This window comes from Ruditapes philippinarum, unplaced genomic scaffold, assembly GCF_026571515.1.
Source record: "Ruditapes philippinarum isolate M1 unplaced genomic scaffold, ASM2657151v2 ctg7886_1_1_1_1, whole genome shotgun sequence".
NCBI lineage: Eukaryota > Metazoa > Mollusca > Bivalvia > Venerida > Veneridae > Ruditapes > Ruditapes philippinarum.
In genome coordinates this window covers 2,573-25,236 of record NW_026860289.1, presented here as the reverse complement: position 1 = coordinate 25,236, position 22,664 = coordinate 2,573, and the positions used below count along the sequence as shown (strand labels likewise).

General features: G+C 34.0%; 1 protein-coding gene across 1 annotated transcript; it reads left to right on the top strand.

Annotated features, from left to right (window-relative positions):
* Positions 1 to 5,174: 5,174 nt before the first annotated feature.
* On the top strand, positions 5,175 to 21,748 carry LOC132759539 (zinc metalloproteinase-disintegrin-like atrolysin-A). The gene is made up of 19 exons (XM_060751327.1): positions 5,175 to 5,294; positions 6,010 to 6,109; positions 7,336 to 7,432; positions 8,062 to 8,139; positions 9,329 to 9,480; positions 10,422 to 10,465; positions 10,728 to 10,833; positions 12,788 to 12,940; positions 13,384 to 13,528; positions 13,787 to 13,903; positions 15,135 to 15,186; positions 15,525 to 15,730; positions 16,419 to 16,541; positions 16,873 to 16,924; positions 17,229 to 17,390; positions 18,374 to 18,505; positions 19,417 to 19,554; positions 20,368 to 20,502; positions 21,588 to 21,748. The coding sequence occupies exons 1-19, from the start codon at positions 5,243 to 5,245 to the stop codon at positions 21,704 to 21,706; spliced, it is 2,163 nt and encodes a 720-aa protein (XP_060607310.1). The 5' UTR covers positions 5,175 to 5,242; the 3' UTR covers positions 21,707 to 21,748.
* The last annotated feature ends 916 nt before the right edge of the window (positions 21,749 to 22,664 follow it).

The window sequence follows — 22,664 nt, the reverse complement described above, 5'->3', positions numbered from 1 at the left end:
CGTTTTTAGATGTAATGGTTATTAAGAAAGGAACATATATAGTCACCGATGTATATTTTAAAAGTACTGATTCTAAACAATATCTAAATTTTAAATCGTGTCATCCAAAACACATTAAAACAAATATCCCGTTTTCGCTAGCAAGGAGAATATGTGCAATTGTATCTGATAAGGAAATACTTAAGATTAGACTTAAGGAACTCGCCATCACTCTAATTAAAAGAAAATTTCCAATTCAACTTATAAAAACAGGTATTAAAAAAGCTTTGGAGATTCCCCGAACCACCTTACTTCAAGTTAAGGAGCAACCAAAAAAACAAAATTCTTCCATATATTTCAACATGTAACCCGAAAAACAGAGAATTGTTTGGCATAATTAAAACAAACATGGAAATTCTGAAACATGATGAAAAAATGAAAAAGATAATAAGCAACACCAACATAATAAAATGCAAAAGACAAATTACCAAATTTTAAAAAGCATTTTAATAAGTTCAGAATTTAAAGAAAACAATATAATGCCCTGTGTTAAAAAATGCAACGAACAGAGGTGTGGCCTCTGTGATTATTTAATAGAAGGATATTCTTAAAACTTCAGGATAAAACATTTCATACAAAAGAAAATATGGACTGTACTGTTGGAAAATGTTTTATATGTTTTAGTTTGCAACGGCTGCAAAGAATTTTACATAGGCCAAACAGGTGACAAACTCAGAAACAGAAAAACTGTTCATGCTCAGCAGATAAGAGACCCATCAACCAGACAATTACCTTTAAGTGAGCATTTAGATAAATGCTCTAAAAAAGACCCGAAATTTTGTATTTTCCCATTTTATAAATTTCACAGTAAAAACGTTTCAGCTAGGTTATCTAAAGAACGCTATTTTATTGATGTTTTTAATCCAAAACTTAATACTATATAATGACATTACTATTTTTAGATTATGCGTACACATGTGTACATAAAAACGTCGTCGTTACTATGCGACGACGTCATATTTGCCCTGATGATCATAAGAGAAACCGGTTGGCAAATAATTAAATAAGTTAACTCATGGACTGTGTTTTTTGTTTTATTTTTATATATATATCTCCGGTCCAGAAAAACTCTATCAGTATGTAAAAGCCGAGGGTCAATACAACATCGGTAGACACAGAATACGAAAATGGTTACAAGATCAAGAATCCTATTCCCTCACTAGGGGCGCTACACGCCATTTTAAGCGTTCTAGAGTCATTGTTGAAGGCATTGACAGTTTATGGGACATGGACTTGATGGACATGGCTAACTTGGCCAAACAAAATGATAACTATAAATACGTGTTAGTAGCCGTTGACATTTTCTCCCGATACGGTCATGTCCAGCCTCTAAAAAGCAAACGGGGAACCGATGTTGTGGATGCCCTAAATCAAATGATGTTGGGTGCTAGACAGCCAAGTACAGTACGCACGGATATGGGTATGGAGTTTAGAAGTAAAATAGTCCAGAAATACTTCCAGACACAAAATATCCATCATTACTATGCGTTAAACACAGAAACTAAAGCGAACTACGGGGAACGCCTTATCAAAACGGTAAAGCACCGGCTCTATCGATACATGATGAAACAGCGATACAAAGACATTATATTCTTACATACTTTTATTCAATAATATACATTTTTCACACCACACGTGACAAATAACAGAAAAAGTAATGACACAAATTGAAAAAACAAAAACATAAATAGAAACGCTAGTGACAAAAACTGAAACGCTAGTGACAAAAACTAAAACGCTAGTGACAAAAACTGAATCGCTAGTGACAAAAACTGAAACGCTAGTGACAAAAACTGATTCGCTAGTGACAAAAACTGAAATGTACCCTATGGAAATTTACATGTAAACGTACAAAAACTGAAACGCTCGTGACAAAAACTGAATCGCTAGTGACAAAAACTGAAAAAACAAAAACATAAATAGAAACGTTAGTGACAAAAACTGAAACGCTAGTGACAAAAACTGAAACGCTAGTGACAAAAACTGAATCGCTAGTGACAAAAACTGAAACGCACCCTATGGAAATTTACATGTAAACGTGCAAAAACTGAAGCGCTAGTGACAAAAACTGAAACGCAAGTGACAAAAACTGAAACGCTAGTGACAAAAACTGATCGCTAGTGACAAAAACTGAAACGCTAGTGACAAAAACTGAAACGCTAGTGACAAAAACTGAAACGCACCCTATGGAAATTTACATGTAAACGTGCAAAAACTGAAACGCTAGTGACAAAAACTGAAACGCAAGTGACAAAAACTGAAACGCTAGTGACAAAAACTGAAACGCTAGTGACAAAAACTGAATCGCTAGTGACAAAAACTGAAACGCTAGTGACAAAAACTGAATCGCTAGTGACAAAAACTGAAACGCTAGTGACAAAAACTGAATCGCTAGTGACAAAAACTGAAACGCACCCTATGGAAATTTACATGTAAACGTGCAAAAACTGAAACGCTAGTGACAAAAACTGAAACGCTAGTGACAAAAACTGAAACGCTAGTGACAAAAACTGAATCGCTAGTGACAAAAACTGAATCGCTAGTGACAAAAACTGAAACGGTAGTGACAAAAACTGAATCGCTAGTGACAAAAACTGAAACGCTAGTGACAAAAACTGAATCGCTAGTGACAAAAACTGAATCGCTAGTGACAAAAACTGAAACGCACCCTATGGAAATTTACATGTAAACGTGCAAAAACTGAAACGCTAGTGACAAAAACTGAAACGCAAGTGACAAAAACTGAAACGCTAGTGACAAAAACTGAATCGCTAGTGACAAAAACTGAAACGCTAGTGACAAAAACTGAATCGCTAGTGACAAAAACTGAAACGCTAGTGACAAAAACTGAATCGCTAGTGACAAAAACTGAAACGCTAGTGACAAAAACTGCAGCATACTTGACAAAAATAGAAATGCTTATTACAAATACAACATCTTTTACATTTATTTTATCTAATATCCGTATGGTACAGTATCAAATTGTTCAATTCTTCTACGTTTGGTATACACCATCTGGTAACTTTTCTTTTCTTCTCTATTATACAATTTTCTTTTTCTTTTATCTCTACAAATTTTACTAGGGTTGGTTACAATAATACTTTTATCACTTTCTCTATCTGTAACTATTTCTTTCACACTTTCAAAGTTAATAAGTTGGCTATTTTTATAATTTAATGTGAAACCCCTAACTTTACATGTTTCGTTGTTTTTATAAGTTCTATAAGCATAATATTAAGGACCACCCGACACAAATTCTACAATGTGCTCCCCTCCACTGTTTATCTCCTTGCCATTCCCTTAAGTCTACTCTCATCTCGCCTCTCCATTCATTCCATTGTACGTAACGTTCATTACCGAGACTACACTTGCATCTGTAGCTTGCCATGTTTCTTGTTCGAGTGTCAGAACTCTAATGACCGTCTTTTTATAGATCAAAGTCTCTTCTGATTGGTCCACTTTCTCTTGCATCTGATTGGCTGTTGTATGATGCAATCTTTTACCTGATTGGTTGATCACTTTCGTCATGATCTTATTATAGAAAATCATGTCCAAACATGTCTTTTCAATCAAATCACTAGACAACTGGATAAGCAGTTATTACAAAAATTACCTTTTTTGTCGTGGTAAATATCACTTTGATCTTATTGCATGGTTTATTGGTATGCCCCAAATATCGTAACTGAAAGTTTTAGTCAGTTATCCAAACGTTTTGGACACCGCCCACCTTCAACCCCCCCCCCCAACAGAAGGGGGCACATCCCCCTTCTGGCAACCCCCTTATGTATCTTTTAAACATCTAATGTGGATCTTCTCAACTAATATTCAATTTGATTACACATTTGTTCAATATGAAAAATAATCGTTTATCTTTATCTACAGCAAACCTGAGCTAGGGCAGTGATAGGTCGTGTCTTTAACTAGCTTAGAATGTTAAGAGTTTAAAGTGCCGTTTGAGTAAAATGGCTAAACTCTTAAAACGAGGCGTTCTTGTATGGGTTACCTGTTCGATGTCAAATATATGCTGTTAGAATGCTTAAAAAAAACAATAATTTATTTTTGTTTTGGTGCCGTTTTTAATATTAAGTTTAAAAATAGTAAAAAGCTGTAACTATGGTGGCTGACTTGTGCCATTTCGTGTTTTCGTCTCGCGATCCTGCGAAGCGAAAAAGTCGAGAATTAACAAGTAAAAATGGTGGGACACGCTTATTAGCGGGATGCCGGGCAAAAGGCCGCTTTTCATGGAATGGCACTTGCGTGTCACATTGAAGGTTCCATTTAAGACACACGCATCTTTTTTCCAGGGGACCATATGCCGCTTTTCATGGAATGGCACTTACGTGTTCCATGATAACCGCCATATGAACACATCTGCGGATGTTTCAAAATTCTAAATTGTACCAGTTCAATGTTAAATGTTGAATTCTGCTTAAGCCGGTGCTAGGGGGCGTGGACGGTAGTTTGCACTTGACAGTACCGTCCATGAACAGGCTCAATCAAACCGAGCCTGCAACATTTTCAATTTTGCCGCGTTGGGCTTTCTTTAGGAATTCTTATTTCACTCTATTTGATTGTTAAAACGCGGGGCCGCGAAACGAAATTTTTTTGTGCTGTTCGCGTCCCCGCCAAATTATTCTTTAAAAGCTCGACTTTTTGCTCCGCACCCCCGCTTATTACTGCGTTTCGCTCTGTGCTCTTGCCGTGACATAATTATAGGTAGTAAAACCAATGCCATACCTAATAAAGGTTACGTTAATTATTGAAATGCATTGGATTTTTTCGGTACCGAGGGCAAACAAACCAAACATACGCATGAAATGATTGTTGTTTATTTTACCGTACTTGATTGGTTTATAACACCAGACTTTCTTGTTCGACAAGTTACGGTACTTGAAAAGAAGAGTCTAGATATGTATATACTTGATCAATTTTAAATCTGCATAACCTTGTCCTAGAGTCCCGCAAAAATCGTGCAATAGATCTTCTATTAATAGAAATACAAGGAATTGCTTTTTAATTGATAACCAGAAGAGGAAACATGGGCCAAATGTTTCTCACATGCCTGACGTTATGCAGGCCAAACTAAAGATAACGTCTTTTACTGTGTCAACAAAAACTTACAAAGAAGACTTTGAACCATCATTTGCAGGTCTCACGTCAAAAGGAAGGGACATATTATTTCATATTCAAATCGATTTTCACTATGATTGTCTGTAAATGTTTAGCGATTTCACTTGTTTTGTTTTTCCTAAACGGTAAGTTACTATAATTAAAAAAACAACATTTCTTTAAATATGATGATAATTTACAGTTTTCCTTTTATACAACATCAACAGTGTAAACGAATGAATTTCTTAAATCTTTTATAAGAAGAACTGAATTGTCTTTAAATTGCAACGTTTTAACTTTACGTTGACAGTTTTCGTAAACAATTAAAGGAAAGGGATTTTAGCATTTTAGACATATGCATGGTGACAGTGTTATTCAGTTTAAAGAATATGCATAATTCATTCGTGATTATTTACCCCCTGCAGGTTGTTTTAATAAATATATGTCAATCACTTTCGTAGATTGTTCCTTAAACAGCTGATTTAGTCAGAATATTCGTGAGATTTAATAATGGATGTAAAAGTGTTGTTTAAACCAGTAAGACTAACAGTACAAATCCTTCAGCTAAAATGGAAAAGAGGCTTTCTTAGAATCTAGTTTCTTACATTTATTGATTGTATGGAGTTTAACATTATAACGCAAGAAAAAAACTAGATCTATAAATCGTACTTAACGAATTCCAAAGCAAAATAGCAAAGAAAAACAAAGGAAAATATTTTGAAATAATAGATGGCAATATATACAACGTAATAAAATGAATACTGATAAAATATGGTTATCAAAAATGCAGATAAATAAGTTTCTATTTCTTTTTTTAAGCAATATCCGTTTTGGATTTTATAATCAGTTCCATTGTTTTAGAAGTATCATGTTTGGAAGAAGTTTCACAGATCGGTAGACGTGCAGAAACACCTCTGGAAATCGAAGTTGTCACCGTGGCCGATTATAGCATCTTCAATAAGTATATAGACGACTTATTTATTTCTCCTTGGTTTTCATCCACACTTTCTACATAATCCTTTGTATAATTAAATAAGGTTTATTTACAAGTATAGGTAGACCCGGTGAATATGTATTTGTTATTAAAAAGAAAGAGAAAAAACAATGGTGCGGAGAGAAATTAAAAATGAATACGGTGTTATATATATCTATCAATAGCAAGCTATGAAATAAAATGATTGGTTACCATCAATTGGAGACCGCCTTCGTGGTCGAGGGGTTCGAGGTTAGAGCCGATGACTTCTAATAACCCAGTTACCTCTCTGGTGTGGGTTCGATCCCCGGGAGATGCTTTGGTAGTTTAGAGCGGAGGAAGGTAGTCCAGTACTGTTGTAACTCTCCAGGAACGATGGTAAGGAAACTAACCGCCTATATGACTGAAATACTGTTGGGAAAAAGGCGTAAAATGAAACAAACAAACAAACAAACCATCGATTGGAATTACTTTTCATGTTGCTACTTTAACAATTCAACTAATCTTTAAACCTTTGACTTTACAAATGCAATGCCTTGAATTTCTATAAACAGAATATTTATTGCTTGATTTTGACGAGACTTCGGGACAAGGTAATGAATATTCTGAACTATATGATGCAAATATCAAGACTCCCAAAGAACAGTAGCTTATACTTATACAGACAACGTACATGTTCTAAAATATGTGACCAACAAAAATCATATTGCATTCTTACTTCTTTCCACGTTTTTACATGTATAAAACAGTGCTAATAGTTCCTCTGCTTTAAGCTGCGGTCTCACTTACTCGGGCGTTTTCAATCCACCAAGGTTCTACCGGGGCTCTGGCTGGATCGTCCTTGGCTCTACCGGGGTTCTGCCTGGATCGACCGGGGCTCTGCCTGGGTCAACCGGGGCTCTTCCGGCGTCATCCGGGAACAACTGGGGAAGCACCGGCATGAACCGTAGCTTCACCTGGGCTCTGCCTGTATGATCCGGAGCGCATCCTGGGTGGTTAGTTGGGAACTACCGTAGTGCTCCCGGGGTAAGTGTGACCGCAACAATAATTTCCCCCCGGATCGTCCCGGATCATCCCGGTAACTTACCGGGATGTTCCTGGGCTCTGCCGGGAGTAAGTGAGACCGCAGCTTAAAGTTTGCTCTTTTAAGCACGTTTTGTCAAGGATACATATCAAAATGATACTATAAAATTTATTTACATTTAATGTAACAGATGGTATGAGCTTTTAGATCCTTCTCTTCCTGAGACAAAGAAGATAGAAATTGCAAAACAAAACTTAACAACGTGGCTTGGTACAATGGTCCATACAGTGAGTATACTTTATAATTTTGAAGTGTTTCAGTTAAAAGAGTTTTTGTGTTTTAAATTGTCTCTCAAAATACTGATGTGTATATAAATAGTACAAAGGTTTATGAGTAGCATTGACATCCCGAGGAAAATTACGTTACCCGAGGCGTACGTCGAAGGTAACAGTGTTTTAATGAAGAATGATGTAATTGCTGTAACTTACAAACCTATGTGTTATTTATCTTTTTACCTCAAGCAAATACTTCATTGGGACACTGTTTCTATAGGGCTTTTATTTTTCAGATTTTACAGTGAATAACTTCTGTTACCTGTGTTATAGTACAACATTTTTAGTCATATGGTACACTTGATAGAGCAGAAAGAATAACTCCCATTTGCCTCTGTGAAATTACATGAAATAAAAATACTGAGGATTATCATGAGGTATCACTTCACCTCATTTTTTAAATCAATACGACCGATGAATGTAAAGACGAGGTAAGAAATTATGTATGAAACATACATTTTTCAGCTGTATTAATTGGAAAAGAAACATAAGATACATCTATATGCTTATGATAAGAAAAAATGTCAAATTTGGAAGACATTTCTTTCAACCTACATGAATATTATAAATGTTTTCTTTATTAGGCAAACCTCGTTTATAAGAGACTGGAGGCCCATGGTCTTTTCATATCAATAAAGATCGTAGACTTACTTATCATGACTGTAAGTATACTTTTACGTTAATTAATCCACTTAAACTCGTCTATACTCGGCATCTTCCGTCTAAGTCCGTGTTTATAAAGATCAAATGATAACACAATAAAGCTTACATTTGTGTCTATGTGCTATGACCTTCCTATATATTTTGACCTTGAATAAAGTTTTTCTTTAAGAACCTTTGTCATTGTTTTGCCGGTATCTTTAGTGACTCAGTCCGTTAAGTCTTTTAAACTTTTTCTTGTTGAAGCCTTTAATTTTGTACTTTGTTAATGCCTTCAAATTTGTACCAGCCTTGATAATCCTGATGTCCTTAACATGAACTTGAAACTATTTTGACCTTGATATTTGCTTCAAACTCCAAAACAGAACTGAACTTGACCTTTGTATAGAAAAGACTTTAGAGATAATGTCATAATTTTACTGCCTTTAGTATTGCAATGTTTAAGCCATGTGCAATGACCTTAGGATTCATAATAATGATATTGGGATTTTTCGTGGGAATGGCATTTGGTATGACAATGATATTTAATTACCTTTTTTACAAGATGATTCACATTTCTGATTATATCTGGTCAAGTGAAAAAATAAGATTCTTGAAAAGTACTGTTTGTCTATGATAAAGTGCGAATGGCGTTTTTTGTTGTTGTTTGTTTTGTTTTATTTTTGTTTTTTGTTATATCAGTCGTAAAATGAATTTAAAAATGCTGTTAGATTTTCGTATAATTAGTCTTAAAAATTATTAACTGATTTTTGGAAGGAAAGATATTTCATTAACACACATTGCTATATAGTCTAAATTATGACCTACTAGCATATCGTGACAACCTAGGGCACGAACTGTGACGATTGTCATTTCAACTTGGTCCGTATCTAGGTCGCTCCATTTCCGTTATCGTATAGTCAAACCCTCGGTTTAAATCACATTCGACATGTTCGTCCAAGTAATAATTTTAACATTTTTATTTGTATATAATTCATGTCAAAGCTTTAGAATATATCGAAGCTTGTAAAGTAGAAAAAAATACCTGATTATTATCAGGCATTCAGAAAATGAACTTTTTTATATTTAGCTGCATTTGTTAGCATCACTTATACATTAATGTATCAATTTTTTAATGTTCTTTTCTTGGTCATGTTTTTTTTATTATGTTCCGGAGACAACATTTACACATTCATTGTAAATTTACAACAGACTGAGGCAGATTCCCCTTGGACAGAGACTACAAAGTTCAAGGTCAACGACACGTACTTCATTGACCCGAATGTTGTCCATTCAAAATTCAATCCAAAGTCTATAGAATTACAGAAAACCATTCCGCACGACCATGCCATGTTATTTACAAGGTATTAATTTGAATATAAAAACGATGTAGAAAACCAATTCTTATCTGCTTTCACAATTTGTTACAAATATAACAAGGAAAAAGCTTTAAAATATCATTATAGGGATATTGTTTTTTTTAAGCCTGCAGAAATCTACAAATATTTGGTCATTTAATAATAGTTGAAGATAAGTGCTCTTAAAATTCTACATATTGCATGTTTGTTCTGTTGAGGACTGAGTGGAATACAGTTGTTAGATTCTACTGACTTGAATTGATCAACAGGATGACACATATGATTTTCATTTTGCTCTTTTATAGTTCATTTTAGCATCCACAATCATAATGGAATTACTTCCGATAAGACAATAATTAAAAGAATTTTTTTAACAACCGTTTTCTTCGTCGAGTAGTTACTTCACACTACAAAGAGTAAAGGCTGTGTAAGATTACACACCGATTAGGTTAACGACAGGGTACCAGTGTCTGAACGGGCTGATATTGCCAAATTTCTAATCGTTTCCGGCCGGTGCCCCTCCGGTGTCAAGTCATCGGTAAAACGTCGTATTGGTCATCGCAGAGTATTTTTAATCTGAGTATGAGGCACATCGCCAGCTCACAGTAGCAGAGACGAAGAATAACCCTTCGATACCGTACCCGGCCGGATTTGTTTTGATATTAGTTGCATGCCGGTGGAAATGACTTGAATTAATAAATAGGATTACTCATGAATACGAATTGCATTTCTTTCCCGCTCTCTCTACAGTATTATGATTCACATAAATTGAAAATAACTGAATTGTATAACTACCGATTCGACAATTACAACAATATTCTCTTAGTTTCCTTCGTCGAGTCGTTACTGATTGTTAGCGTATTGAGATTGGTGAAATGATGCATATACCTATACAGCAACTGAAACAGGCAACATCACCTGTTCAAACTATTTAAATTTCTTTACAGGTATACTTTGCTTCTCGGAAAAAATGGTACTAAGACCTATGCAGGTAAGTCAAATCCGCAAAGAACAAACATATGCGATGTTGAACTTTTAATATAGGTGCCAAACACAAATAGTCTTGCGTGAAAATATGCTATGTTCTGTACTTTTTTAATTCTTGATTTTCATTTTTAGATCTTTAAAAGTATGTGTTTTTTCCGAGATAGCGTCGATTCTAGTTATTTAATTAATAAGTCAATTACCGGTTGGCACAACACTATCTAGAATGTTTTTACGTTCTCATTTGGTAAAATGCAGAAATCTTACAGGTAACGCATATCTCGGTGCTGAATGCAAGCCAACCAGTCAGTCAATTGTTGAGGATAGTGAGGAAATGTATACAGCTCAAACAATTGCACATGAACTTGGTCACAGGTATGTCAACTTCAAATACCAAAAGCACTTAATAAGTTATGTTGCTGTCTTTTTTTATGCCCCCGGGCATATAGTAATTGAACCGTCCATCCGTCCGTCTGTCCGTACGAGGTTAACCTAAAACGGCAAGTTGGATTTTTCTTAAGTTCTACCTGTACCAATGGCTTCTAAGTTTACACACTTACTAATCAATACAAAGTACATGATCTGGGCAAGTTACATAACTCTGGCGTTCATATTTACCAAGTTATTGTCCTTTTTAGCACTTAGAAAATGAATAATGGTTAACCTAAAACGGAAAGTTGGAAATCTCTTAAGTTCTATCTATACTAATGGCTTTATAATTTCCACACTTACTTATCAATACAAAGTACATGATATTGCCAAGATATTGCCAAGTTAACTGTGTCATCCATATTTCCCAGTTATTTCCCTTTTTTCACTTTGAAAATAGGGCCTTGTCTGGTTAACCTATTTCGGCAAATTGGATTTATCTTAAATTTCTCCTAATTGCTTAATTTCTTTAATGATATCTTTCATATTTAGTAGGTGGATACCTTTGATGGTCCTCTAATTTTTTGTGGAGTAAGCGGTCTCTAGGTCAAGGTCACTGGTTTAAAAAATAAATATAAATATTTTTGCTCATACAGCCTTTATTTTCAGTTGATGTTTTAGTTTAATACAAACATGCCAAGGGATTTCCTCCTTCTTTGGGTGTAGTATGGGATCATTTGGGTCAAGGTAATTGTTACTAATGTCAAGGTCACCAATGTTAAAAATAGATTTTTACAGGTGTATTGACCTTATTCTATAGACAGATGTTATTTATAATTGATAGAAACATAAACTTTGATGGAGTAAGGTGTCAGTTGGGTCAAGGTCACCAGTGCTAAAAATAGATTTTTACACTTTTGCCCATACAGCCTTTATTTATTGACAGGTGTATTTCATATTTGGTAGGAAGATTACTTACATAACAAACAGGAGCAGTAGTCCAGTGGTAGGACGCGCGCTTAGGGATCGAGAGGTCCCGGGTTCGAACCCCACCAGGGGCACTGCTAATTTCCTTGAGCAAGAAATTTACCTGCGATTGCTTCACTTCCGTTGCGCCAAAGTGTGGGCTGCACTAAGCGGAGTTAAAAGACTCCCCAGGGAGATTGATAGATAGATACCAGTAGCCCGATGACCAGGGGTAATAGCTGTAAAGTCAGTGAACGTGCGTAAGCATGAAACTTAGACTATAAAATGCAATTACTTTTACTTTTTTACATGGTTTTCTTCTTTTCGATAGAGTTAGGGGTCAGTTTGGTTAAGGTCACCAGTGCTCAAAATAGATTTTTACACTTTTGCCCATACAGCCTTTATTTAATGACAGATTTATTTCATATTTAATAGGAAGATAACTTGCATGAAGTTGAATATTTTGAAGTTGAATATTTTTCAACTTCACAAGTCAGTGCAATGGCTTGGCAACTTACATTTTTCACAATTACAAAATGCCATGACTTTGTCAAGCTATATTGAACTTGTGTTTACAATTTTTTGGCATTTTTTCTGTCCATAACTGAGTGAATGGGTAGGCACTTTTTGAAATACTGCTACTGACAAGAATCTGAGCCGGGGGCATTTGTGTTTAACAAACACGTTCTTGTTTGTTGTTGTTGTTGTTGTTGTTGTTGATTTTGTCCATGTTTTTTTTGTTGTTGTTGCTGCTGTTTTTCTTTTTTGTTCTTGTTGTTGTTGTTGTTTGCTTTTTTCATTCAGTCATAGGTTAATAGAATAGTCAATCTAAATATTCCAATGAAGATGCAGGTATTTTAAATAGGTTATGGATTTTGTTAAGTTTTCTAATAGCAAATACACATGTACAATATTTCATAGATTTCCTAATTGATCGTTTTTAATGTGAGTTTGCATGCTGTTTAAATTTCCATTATGATTATTTCTTTTGCAGTTTAGGTTGCGAGCACGATGGCACAAACAACACGTGTAAAGTGGGACTAGGTTATTGCATGGAGGCATCTTATGTTAAATACAACAAGAATAAATGGATATTCTCGTCATGCTCCATTGATTACATCCAAGAATTTGTTAACCGGACAAATAGGTAAATTCTATATATAAACATAAAGATAACCGATATGTTCATTATAATGCAAAGACATTCCCTATAATTATGTTTTAAGATAACAGATAATGACAATTTAAACAAGTGAACAGTAAGTCTTCAATTTGTACTACATGTATTAGAAGCGATGCTATGAAACAAAATGGGGCTCACCATCCTATTTTTCGTTCATTTACCTGTCCCTGCAAGTGAGTTGTGTGCTCTTTTCAAGCATACCGATAACTTATTTCCATTTCCTGAATAAAACCTTTGAAATGAAATAGCTCATACTTTCAGACTGTAAACGTACACGTGAATGTAACTTACTGTTACTTCATAAAATAATTCCAAAAATATCTAAGAATAAAAAACTGCTTTTTTATGATTTTTACTACAAAAATATATTCTTATGATGAATAAAAAGTTATTTATTTTTCCAAAAGACTCCACAAGAACTGCTTAGCAAAAGTCAATGACCACCACCCTAAACCAGCTCTTGCATTAGCCTCACAAAAGTGGGTTGGGGAACTATATTCTGTGGATGAACAGTGTGTCATTGGCCAAGGAAAAGGATCGTATATGTGCAGAGTATGACGAAACGGTTTACTGAATAAAATATAAGTTTAACAATTGCATAAATGTAAAGCGTAGAACTTTACGCAAAAGTACGTGTTGTGTCTTTTAAGCCGTGTATATTTCAAAATATTATTTTATATTTATGCTTTAATATAAAGTACCACGAAACATTTGTTTACAATGTATTTTGTAATAACAACAGAAAAAGAAGGAGATTTTTCACAGTGTTTGTTAGTATATTCCAATAAGCAATATTTCTGCTTATCCTAGGAGGTTTACAAACAGAATTTCACGGAGTTTTGTTTGAAAATGTGGTGCTACAATCTGAAGGATGATACCTGTTATATGCAAGATGGTGGAGATGGGACGCCGTGCGCTGCTGGGTCTGTAAGTATGTTGCATGTCAATACTAAATCGAGACATCGAAATGTTGTAAATGTTTTGTCATGAATTCACAGCATTTAATCCTAAAAGGTTCTTTAAATTTCACCTATTATCAAACACCTCTTATCAAACAATATTGTCCTAGACATGTCTAAAACTGCACGACTGTTTACAATGGACTTCGAACGATTTCGTTATTACAAGTGTCATCCCTAGACTTGTATAAACAATATCGTGCGGAATACGGGGCCAGTGTTTTGTAATTTTATGTAAAACAACAAAATAGAACAAAAACAAAACAACAATAACAAATAATTCACATTTTGTACCAAGGTGTAGCAAACAAAAATGTAATTTTTAACAAGTCTGGAAAAGGAGATTGAACGCTACGCTTTATGATCTGTTTGTTACCAAAATGAGGTCATCTTCTGGTGATCCTAAAATCAGGTAATTCATGACTTTCGTACAAAGGGATATTCACTTTTAAAGGGATACTCCGACAAAATAATGGCAAAATATAAAAATGATCTTATGTGATCAAATCGAGCTAAAATTACATTTTTTAAAGTCCCAGCATGAATTTCGGTATAAACTCTATATGTTTTGGGTTTGAAGCGTAAATATATCTATATATGTTAAACGAAATTCAGACGCCAACAGAATCACCAAAAAGTTTTAAAACAAGTCATGTAACTTAAACAAACCCTGGAAGTTACAATAACAGATATTATGGATATTGTATGATTAAACCAAAACAAAGTCATTCATTTGACATGCTCTTTAAACGTTTCCAAAGTTCACTGTGAAAACTATTGTGAAATCTTAGCACTCTTACCTGACCCACGCGAATCAAGTTAAGAAACCACCATTTTATTATTAATATGAAAAAAAGTTTTGTTCTATGACTGTCAAGTGTATTTATTTCAAAGAACGTTAACAGAATAATGAAAACTTCAAAACGAAGAAACAAACATTTTGCCTGTGTCTCCCTTTAAGCTGTTTCTTAATCGAATTCGTGATTTACACTTTTTCTATGATCATACAAGCGGTCAAAAGTGTCTTTCATGACAGTTTATTTCCCGTTATTCAAGGTACAATACTTCATAATTTTACAATAGTCGGATTTTGATACCCTGATGTTTATCTTATAGAAATCGACATTACAAACGTGTAAAGAATGAAACTGTGCCTCTAATTTAAGAATCTGTACAGTTAATGGTTATTTTCATTTCAGTGGTGTGTGTCTAATAACTGTGTGAAGGACAGTAGAGCCCCGTCATCACATGGTATAAAAAAGTTTCCTTATCTGTTACTTAAATGGTAAAACCACAGAAGGTCATCAATAACTTTAATTCAACATACTGTGTTTCAAAATATACATATTTGGACATTAAGCGTCAATTGAAAGAGTAAAAAAATTATAAAAGGGAATAATAACGCAGGGACCAGACATAAGAAAACAATGGCATAAAATTGTCAAAATGTGTTTTTTATTGGAACACGCTTTCTTAAACTATATGTAATAATTTTGACAATTTACTAAACAATGCACACAGTTTAATTTGATGATTTTGGAATATTTTCTGCTGAAACTTGTATGGGTATTACTTGATATACATTGCAGATGACAATTGTCCTTTCGGCGACGCAGAGGGAGTGGTGCATAACAAACTTACTTGTAAACAAATTGCTGCAACCCATCCTAATGATTGTTTACGACAAAGTGTCAAACAGAAATGTTGTGTTTCTTGTAAAACTGCCCAAACAACGTCAGTGCCGGTTGATGACCAATGCAAGGAGGCTTTGGGTCCCGATTCATACTTTTGCAGGGTATGCCAAGTTAATGCGACCACTCTTTTTCAATCATCATCGAGCTCTGCGAAAGCACTTTGTGCAAAAAAGTTGTAAACGGCACTGTTTTGATTTATCATGAACTCTTTGCGTACATTGAACGCCGCCTTTCCTTGTTGATCTTGTTTATCATATTTTTCATGGATATAAATCGAGCTTATCAACGGTGGTTGACACAATCGTAATGAAATATGTATGGTACAATCTAATCAAATTCAAAAAGAAAGTTATATAACAAGCAAAGTAAATATTGCTCAATCACGTATTGCATATTTGTGATTTTCATAGAATAAATTTGAGTAAAACAATCCAACTGTGAATGTATGACAAATAGAAACAAAGAATATAATCTAACCAGATCAGAAGTAATATTAACTCAAGCAAACCATTTCTTATCCATAGCATCATCATTTCGACAGTTCAAGTATTGATATAAAAATAGCATTAAACTGAGAAATTCATTTCCTCCCGAACTAGGAGGAACGCTAAAACGAAAACATTTAAATGCTTCCGACACTCTTTTATATAGAACAAATTCAAAGTTACAGTTGGACAATTAAAGTTTATATTGTACAAAAAGGTTAGAATTTTTTTATTTATTTTCAATTTTATAAGGAATCACAATTCTATGGAACGTCATTGATGCCAAATGAAATTTATATTGCAGAGTGGACGAAGTTATCGGGAATCGTCTTACGAAATATTATGTGAAGACCTTTACTGTTTCAATACCTCCGATAGCTGCTCATCTATATATGCTTATGATAAAACACCATGTGGACACAAAAAGGTATGTCTGAATTCTGATCATTTCAGATTCGAATCAAATAAGTTATTCTTTTCAATACGCCATTAAGTTCGTTTATTCTCATCCAATTGTGTCAATCTGAAATTTCTTACGCTTTGCTTTGTAGACGCTTAAGGACAGAAATGCAAATATATTTTATTATACCAAATAAAGTTTCAAAAATTGCACACTTTCTGATATAATGCCGGCTTCAAACTTAATAATATCCGGAACAAATGTACTTCATTAACATTTCTACAAATCCCTGTGTTCTTACTACTAAGTCAAATGATATGATTAGGCATTTGGACTTTGATTTCTTATTTATTAACAGTGGTGTATAGACAGGAAATGTGTTCAAGATTCAAACGCACCAGATGTGTCCGGTGAGTGCTCATATTAAGTCATTTATTTACGAAAGTTTGATTTTAAATAAATTCACAATCACATGATATAACACCATTCGAAAAAGAACAACAATGTTGATGAATCATTTACTTTGTCCAACTGGCTCATTAATATTTTGCTCTAATTTGTCCCTTTAATTTCTTAAGTTGTCGAAATATTTACTTCAGGAATAAAGTGTAAAAACATGTAATAAAATTTATCTTATCACATTTATCCTTGAAGGTCAACTAGATTTAGTCTAGCACTGGGCAAAAACATAACATCTTTATTATATTTTGGAAGATGACTGTCCTGTGGGAGACCTTGACAATGACCCATCCGTTTCCTACAGCAATATGACATGCGCAAAAATAAGACAGCACGACAACAACTGGGCATGTTACAGCAACTATACTAAAAGACAATGCTGTAAAACGTGTGAAGATGTCAGAACAAATGTTAAAGGTAGTAAATTCCTATAGTTTCTTCGTTATCTTTATTAAGAACCATCACTATTTTGGTGATAACTCTTGCTTCGTCATTACTGTTTTGTTACCAGGTCAGTAACTATTAACAAGCCTGACATAATTGATATTAAAGGTTAGAAGCACTTTTTATTCTTTATTTGTAGATCTACATGTACATGTGTAGTAATGAGAAACAATTTAAACTAGAGAACCCGTCTTGGATACATAAAAGTATATCAATTGTCTTGATATAGATTTATCTTTTCTCTCCGTTCAAACAATGTATAATTATAGTTGTTTTTATATCAAAATAGGTCAGTGAAAAAAGTACTTTAGATGAAAAGTATTTTAATAAAACGTCATTTCAAGGATAGCAATACTGATACCATAGGACATTGATATCTGTTATGTAAGACATTAATTTCTTCATTCCTTAATGTGTACCCCCACATCTAATATTGAGGTCTCTGATGTCAATGGGGACTAATAATAGTGTATTATAAATACCCCTTGTGACAATGACAACCGACCAATAAATTACAAAATGTTGTACTATAAAATCACTAAATTTAGAAATAAGTTACCCACAAATATAATTTTAACGTTTTTAATCCCAAACATTTTTTTCTAATACAAACATGTTGATAACTTGTTGCTCAAAGGTGGCGTTTATTTTTCTGTGCAAAAATTTCAGGAAACCGGACAGAAGATCTTTAGGGACAAATAATTACAGCGCAATGATTACAATGTTTATAATCTGATGTAATCATTTTTGTAAAAAAATAGCATTACCGTACAACAAGGTCTTCTTACTATAAGACGAAAATTGAATATAGTTATGTAAATAATAAACTCAGTCTGTTTATTTAGACAATATGGTGAGCTGTTGAAATAACATAAGATCATTTGAAAGTAGGAGTCCTGGCTTCAAATTATAAATGATAATGTAGATTTCCAGTATATAATATTTTTGTTCATTAGGATGTGAATATGGGGACAAACATGAGTCATGCAAAGCATTGATAGCGTCTGACCCATCTAGCTGCTATCAAGGTGATAATGCAGATATTTGTTGCTCCTCTTGCAGCAAATACTATACACCATCTCAGAAAGGTATCACACTTACTGTTTTGCATTTAATCAATTTTTGACGAGATATTCAAAATCAAAACTTATTATACAAGCCTATAACATTCATTCGTGACATTGTTTTTGACAAGTTTTAAGATAAACGACAAGTCAAGAATAATTTAAAAAAAATTAGTTGAGGATTTTATCACACACCCGTGCCGATTTTGAGACTCCGTACATATGGTATTGCACGACCGTGCAAATATTTTGACGTGACGTCATTAGCGTTATACAAACATAGTGTAAAGACGCGCTAAATGTTAGCGTTATACTATAGGCGCGTCAATGAAAAATTACCCTTCTTCCTCTTTAAACGGTCTTTGTGGGTATGTGATAAATAGAATATTAAATTCGTGTAAAATCATTACTGAATTTATTGCACTCGTTGAATAAAATAATATTATGGTCGCCAGAGGCTCGCATAATATAATTTTATTCAACTCGTCCAATAAATTCAGTATTGAACTTCACTCATTCAATATCTTCTATTTATTAGATACTTTATTTTTCTTGGTAGCTTTGGAAATTATATGTACTTACTAAAGGTAACAAACATGTAAGGAGACATTGGCATTACCGATAAAGATTCGTACTTTAGTTCTGACTAACCCTTATATATACTAGTAGTAAATAAATTACGTGAGCTATAATAAAATAGTTAATTTACACATTTTTATCGCATGCTTATTGGTCATTAGTTTGATAATGAATGCACGAAATATTTTTTACAATGTATGCTTTGATATTTTAATGCAAGCTTTAAAACTGTTTATATTAATCATATAAAAACATACACAAACAATCGCGTTTTAAACACATTGCGCAAAATGTTTCATAAAAGAAACAAACAAAAATGCTTGCTAGTACTATCTTAGGTTTTTTATTTGTTTCAGGCTGTGAATATGGGGACAAAGATGTCACTGGCTGTGCAGACCTCATTAAATCCCGCTCTGATGGCTACCAATGTTACGGCAACAATGCTAACATTTGTTGTAGATCATGTGGACAGTATCTGAATGCATCAAATTCTGGTTAGTCAATAGAAAAGTATGAAGTTATCAATTCTGATTATCTTTAGCTTTTAAAAAGCATGCGTTGAGATTACACATCTTCTTATATCAACTTAAAACTAATTCAGATGTAACGGCAGTAACTTTTGTAAGTTTGTGGTTTTTCAGATTAAAATGCTAGCAGTAATTTAAAGAACCTAATTAGACTGTACAAATGTGCATTCTAGCTTGTCTCTTGTCATTTTCGCTCAACGAATTGCAACTATTTGCCAGGATGATTTTTTAAATATTGTTAACTGATTGACAGTGTTTGGCGGGTGATGAAAGAAAAGTCTTAAGTAACCGTTAGTCCGTTAGAAAAAAGACTGTGCAGCGTATTTGTTGCAATGGTATATATTATTAATTTAAATGAGTCATGAGACTTAACTTGCTATATTCATTCAAAAGTGTCTTAAAACGGTGCGACAGCATTCAACAAGGCCCAGGGAGTAGGTATGAGTGTTCCAGCATTATCATATCAAATTAGTTTCATCAACGACAGGCCGCATTGGTTTCAGTATTGTCCTGATTAGTTCAAGTAATGTCATAATCCAAAATGCCATATTAGTTCCTGCAATTTCATAGCAATTCAATTTCAGCTATGTCATACCAAAAGGTTACACCAACTTTCAGGAACGACTTATTGAATTAGTTCTACCTTATTACGATTGTATGCAATACGGATTTCCGTGTCTATAGGTTCAAAGTCCAAGATTCAATACACGCAGGATTTGTGACATGATATAGCCAGGTTTATATACTAATCTATATTTCCTGCAATATATCAACCTATAGGATGTGAATATGGTGACAAAAGCAAAGATTGTGCGGCTCTGATAGCATCTAAGGCCGATGCATATAACTGTTACGGAAGGAATGCCGATGTCTGTTGCGGCTCTTGTGGACATTACTATAACCCATCCCACAAAGGTATCTTATATCTGTTCTAGAACAGTTTATTATATTAGTTATAAAAATTGTTGACAGGTTATATGGCCCTATATAAACGGCTGTTTGTAAATATAACCCGAGCCGCTAGGCGAGGGTTATATTGCAAACAGCCGTTTATATACGGCCATATAACCTGTCAACAATCTTTATAACGAATTTATAATACAGCAAGCATCATTTTTAGAGGAATAAAGCGAGATTTCTTTATAAATCGACAACAGCCGTGTATATAAAACTATATAAACGTCACGATTATCCAATGAAAAGCGACGTTACAAACGTGCAGTATTATAATCTGCTATATAAAGATATGTAAAATCGGACCATGTATCGTACACTTGCCAACAATATCCATGTATGAATACTTTGTGGTTTGTTTAACTATGATACTAATAACTGTCAACATAATTATTCGTGGTATTACAAACCCTCTATGATAGAGCAATTTAATTTTTATATATAAGCATGTAATAGTGTAGACGCCAAAGTACAAATGCATGCCTGGTTTTGGACTCTTAAACTGTCAGACGCAGTGACAGGCTGCATAATCTGTGAGGACGGAACTTTGATTACTTAAAGTCGATCTGCAGGCGCATATGCTACTTTTCATTGGAATGATTAATTCAATTTGAAGACTTGTTTCACCCCAGAGTCAACATCGAAAACGTGTAGACATTTACTGGAAATTTTACATTATGACGGTCCCCGCCTGTTTGGGTCTTTTGGGGGTATTTGATAGAGGTTTCACTATTTCCTGAACAAATGTCCGGGGTTAAAATGACTAGTGCATTAGCAAATTCCAGACGTAACAACTGGTTCGTAACAACAGAAAACGTTGTAATGTGTATGAAATTGACAACCCTTAAATTTGTTCACCAAAAACGTACATCGGGAAACTACAAATTAAAATGACAACATCTGTATATGTATACTACATATACTTCAAGCCCGTTTGTTAGTTATTACCATATTGCTTGTGTTAACGTGACTTAAAGCACAGTAAAACCTTCAACTAATTTTTGGATTTTTTTATGTATTGACTAATGATAAAAAATACATTGTAGGTTGCGAATATGGTGATAAGTTTCGTGGCTGCGTAAGAAGCAAATGTTCAGTTTATACAGATGAATCCAGAAAGAATTGCTGTGAAACGTGCAAATCATCCGTTGATATTGTTGGTTGAATGTACATCACATTTGCAATTAAAAAAGTAAATACAACTGTTTCAAGTATTTTGTATTACTTTGTGCAGAGAGATTTTTTAGCCTTTAAAACATCTGGCAATTATCACGCGTTTAAAAGATATATTTGCTCATCTTTGGGTAAGATACTTTTATTGCAGGACTTTGTTGAAATCCATGAAGCTGTCACTAAATATTTCTAATTTGCATAAGAGAGTGCACAAACTATGTAAGGAAAGCTACATTCCGTATAACTGGTCAAGTAAATTTGCTCCTTTCCTAAATGTACATTATGCCTCAAAAATAATAAAATTTTCCTTCTTTAGTAAGAGCAAACATGAGTTTTATAGCAATTAACCCATTACTGCATGAGCATTTTGTGAAAATGGCCGTTTGCAATGAAAAGTCTCCCTTTACAAGTTCAAATTGCTATTAAACTATAAAAACTTCTTCAATACTTATCAAACTTGGCACAAATGTTGACTTGACCATTGCCTTTGTAACAACATGCTCAGTCTTAAATTTCCTGTTACCATGGCAAAGTGCTCACTTTTTTATCAACATTTCTCAAACGAAAACATGTGTTTGGGGCCCAAACAGGACATTTTTTCACTATTTGAGACCTAAAAATGGGGCGGGGTCTAAAGTGCGTTGTTTCGCGTATATGAGGTTAAAGGATTAAGAAATAGTTTTAGATCTTGTAAGATGCTCATGACCTGAAAAAATAAGAACGGAATGTGATGTAAAATCTTTTTTCGATTTTTTTAAGTAGTAAAATGTACACAACGTAAACTTATCGCCAGAAAGCAACAGAGGCAAAAGATTGTAAAGGTAATTTGCCAATGAATACCTTAACACCATTAAATATTATATTCTTAGCGCCAAAAACAAATTTAAAAAAAGAAATAACCATTCTTGAGGTATGATTGTTACCTTAGTTAAAATTATGATGTAAGGGTA

What these genes read in the sequence shown, in the direction of transcription:
- LOC132759539 (XM_060751327.1), top strand. Translation starts at nt 5,243, where the DNA reads ATGATTGTCTGTAAATGTTTAGCGATTTCACTTGTTTTGTTTTTCCTA. An exon ending in CATGCCATGTTATTTACAAG is followed by an intron (nt 9,481 to 10,421) that starts GTATTAATTTGA and finishes ATTTCTTTACAG; the next exon opens with GTATACTTTGCTTCTCGGAA. An exon ending in CACCATGTGGACACAAAAAG is followed by an intron (nt 16,542 to 16,872) that starts GTATGTCTGAAT and finishes ATTTATTAACAG; the next exon opens with TGGTGTATAGACAGGAAATG.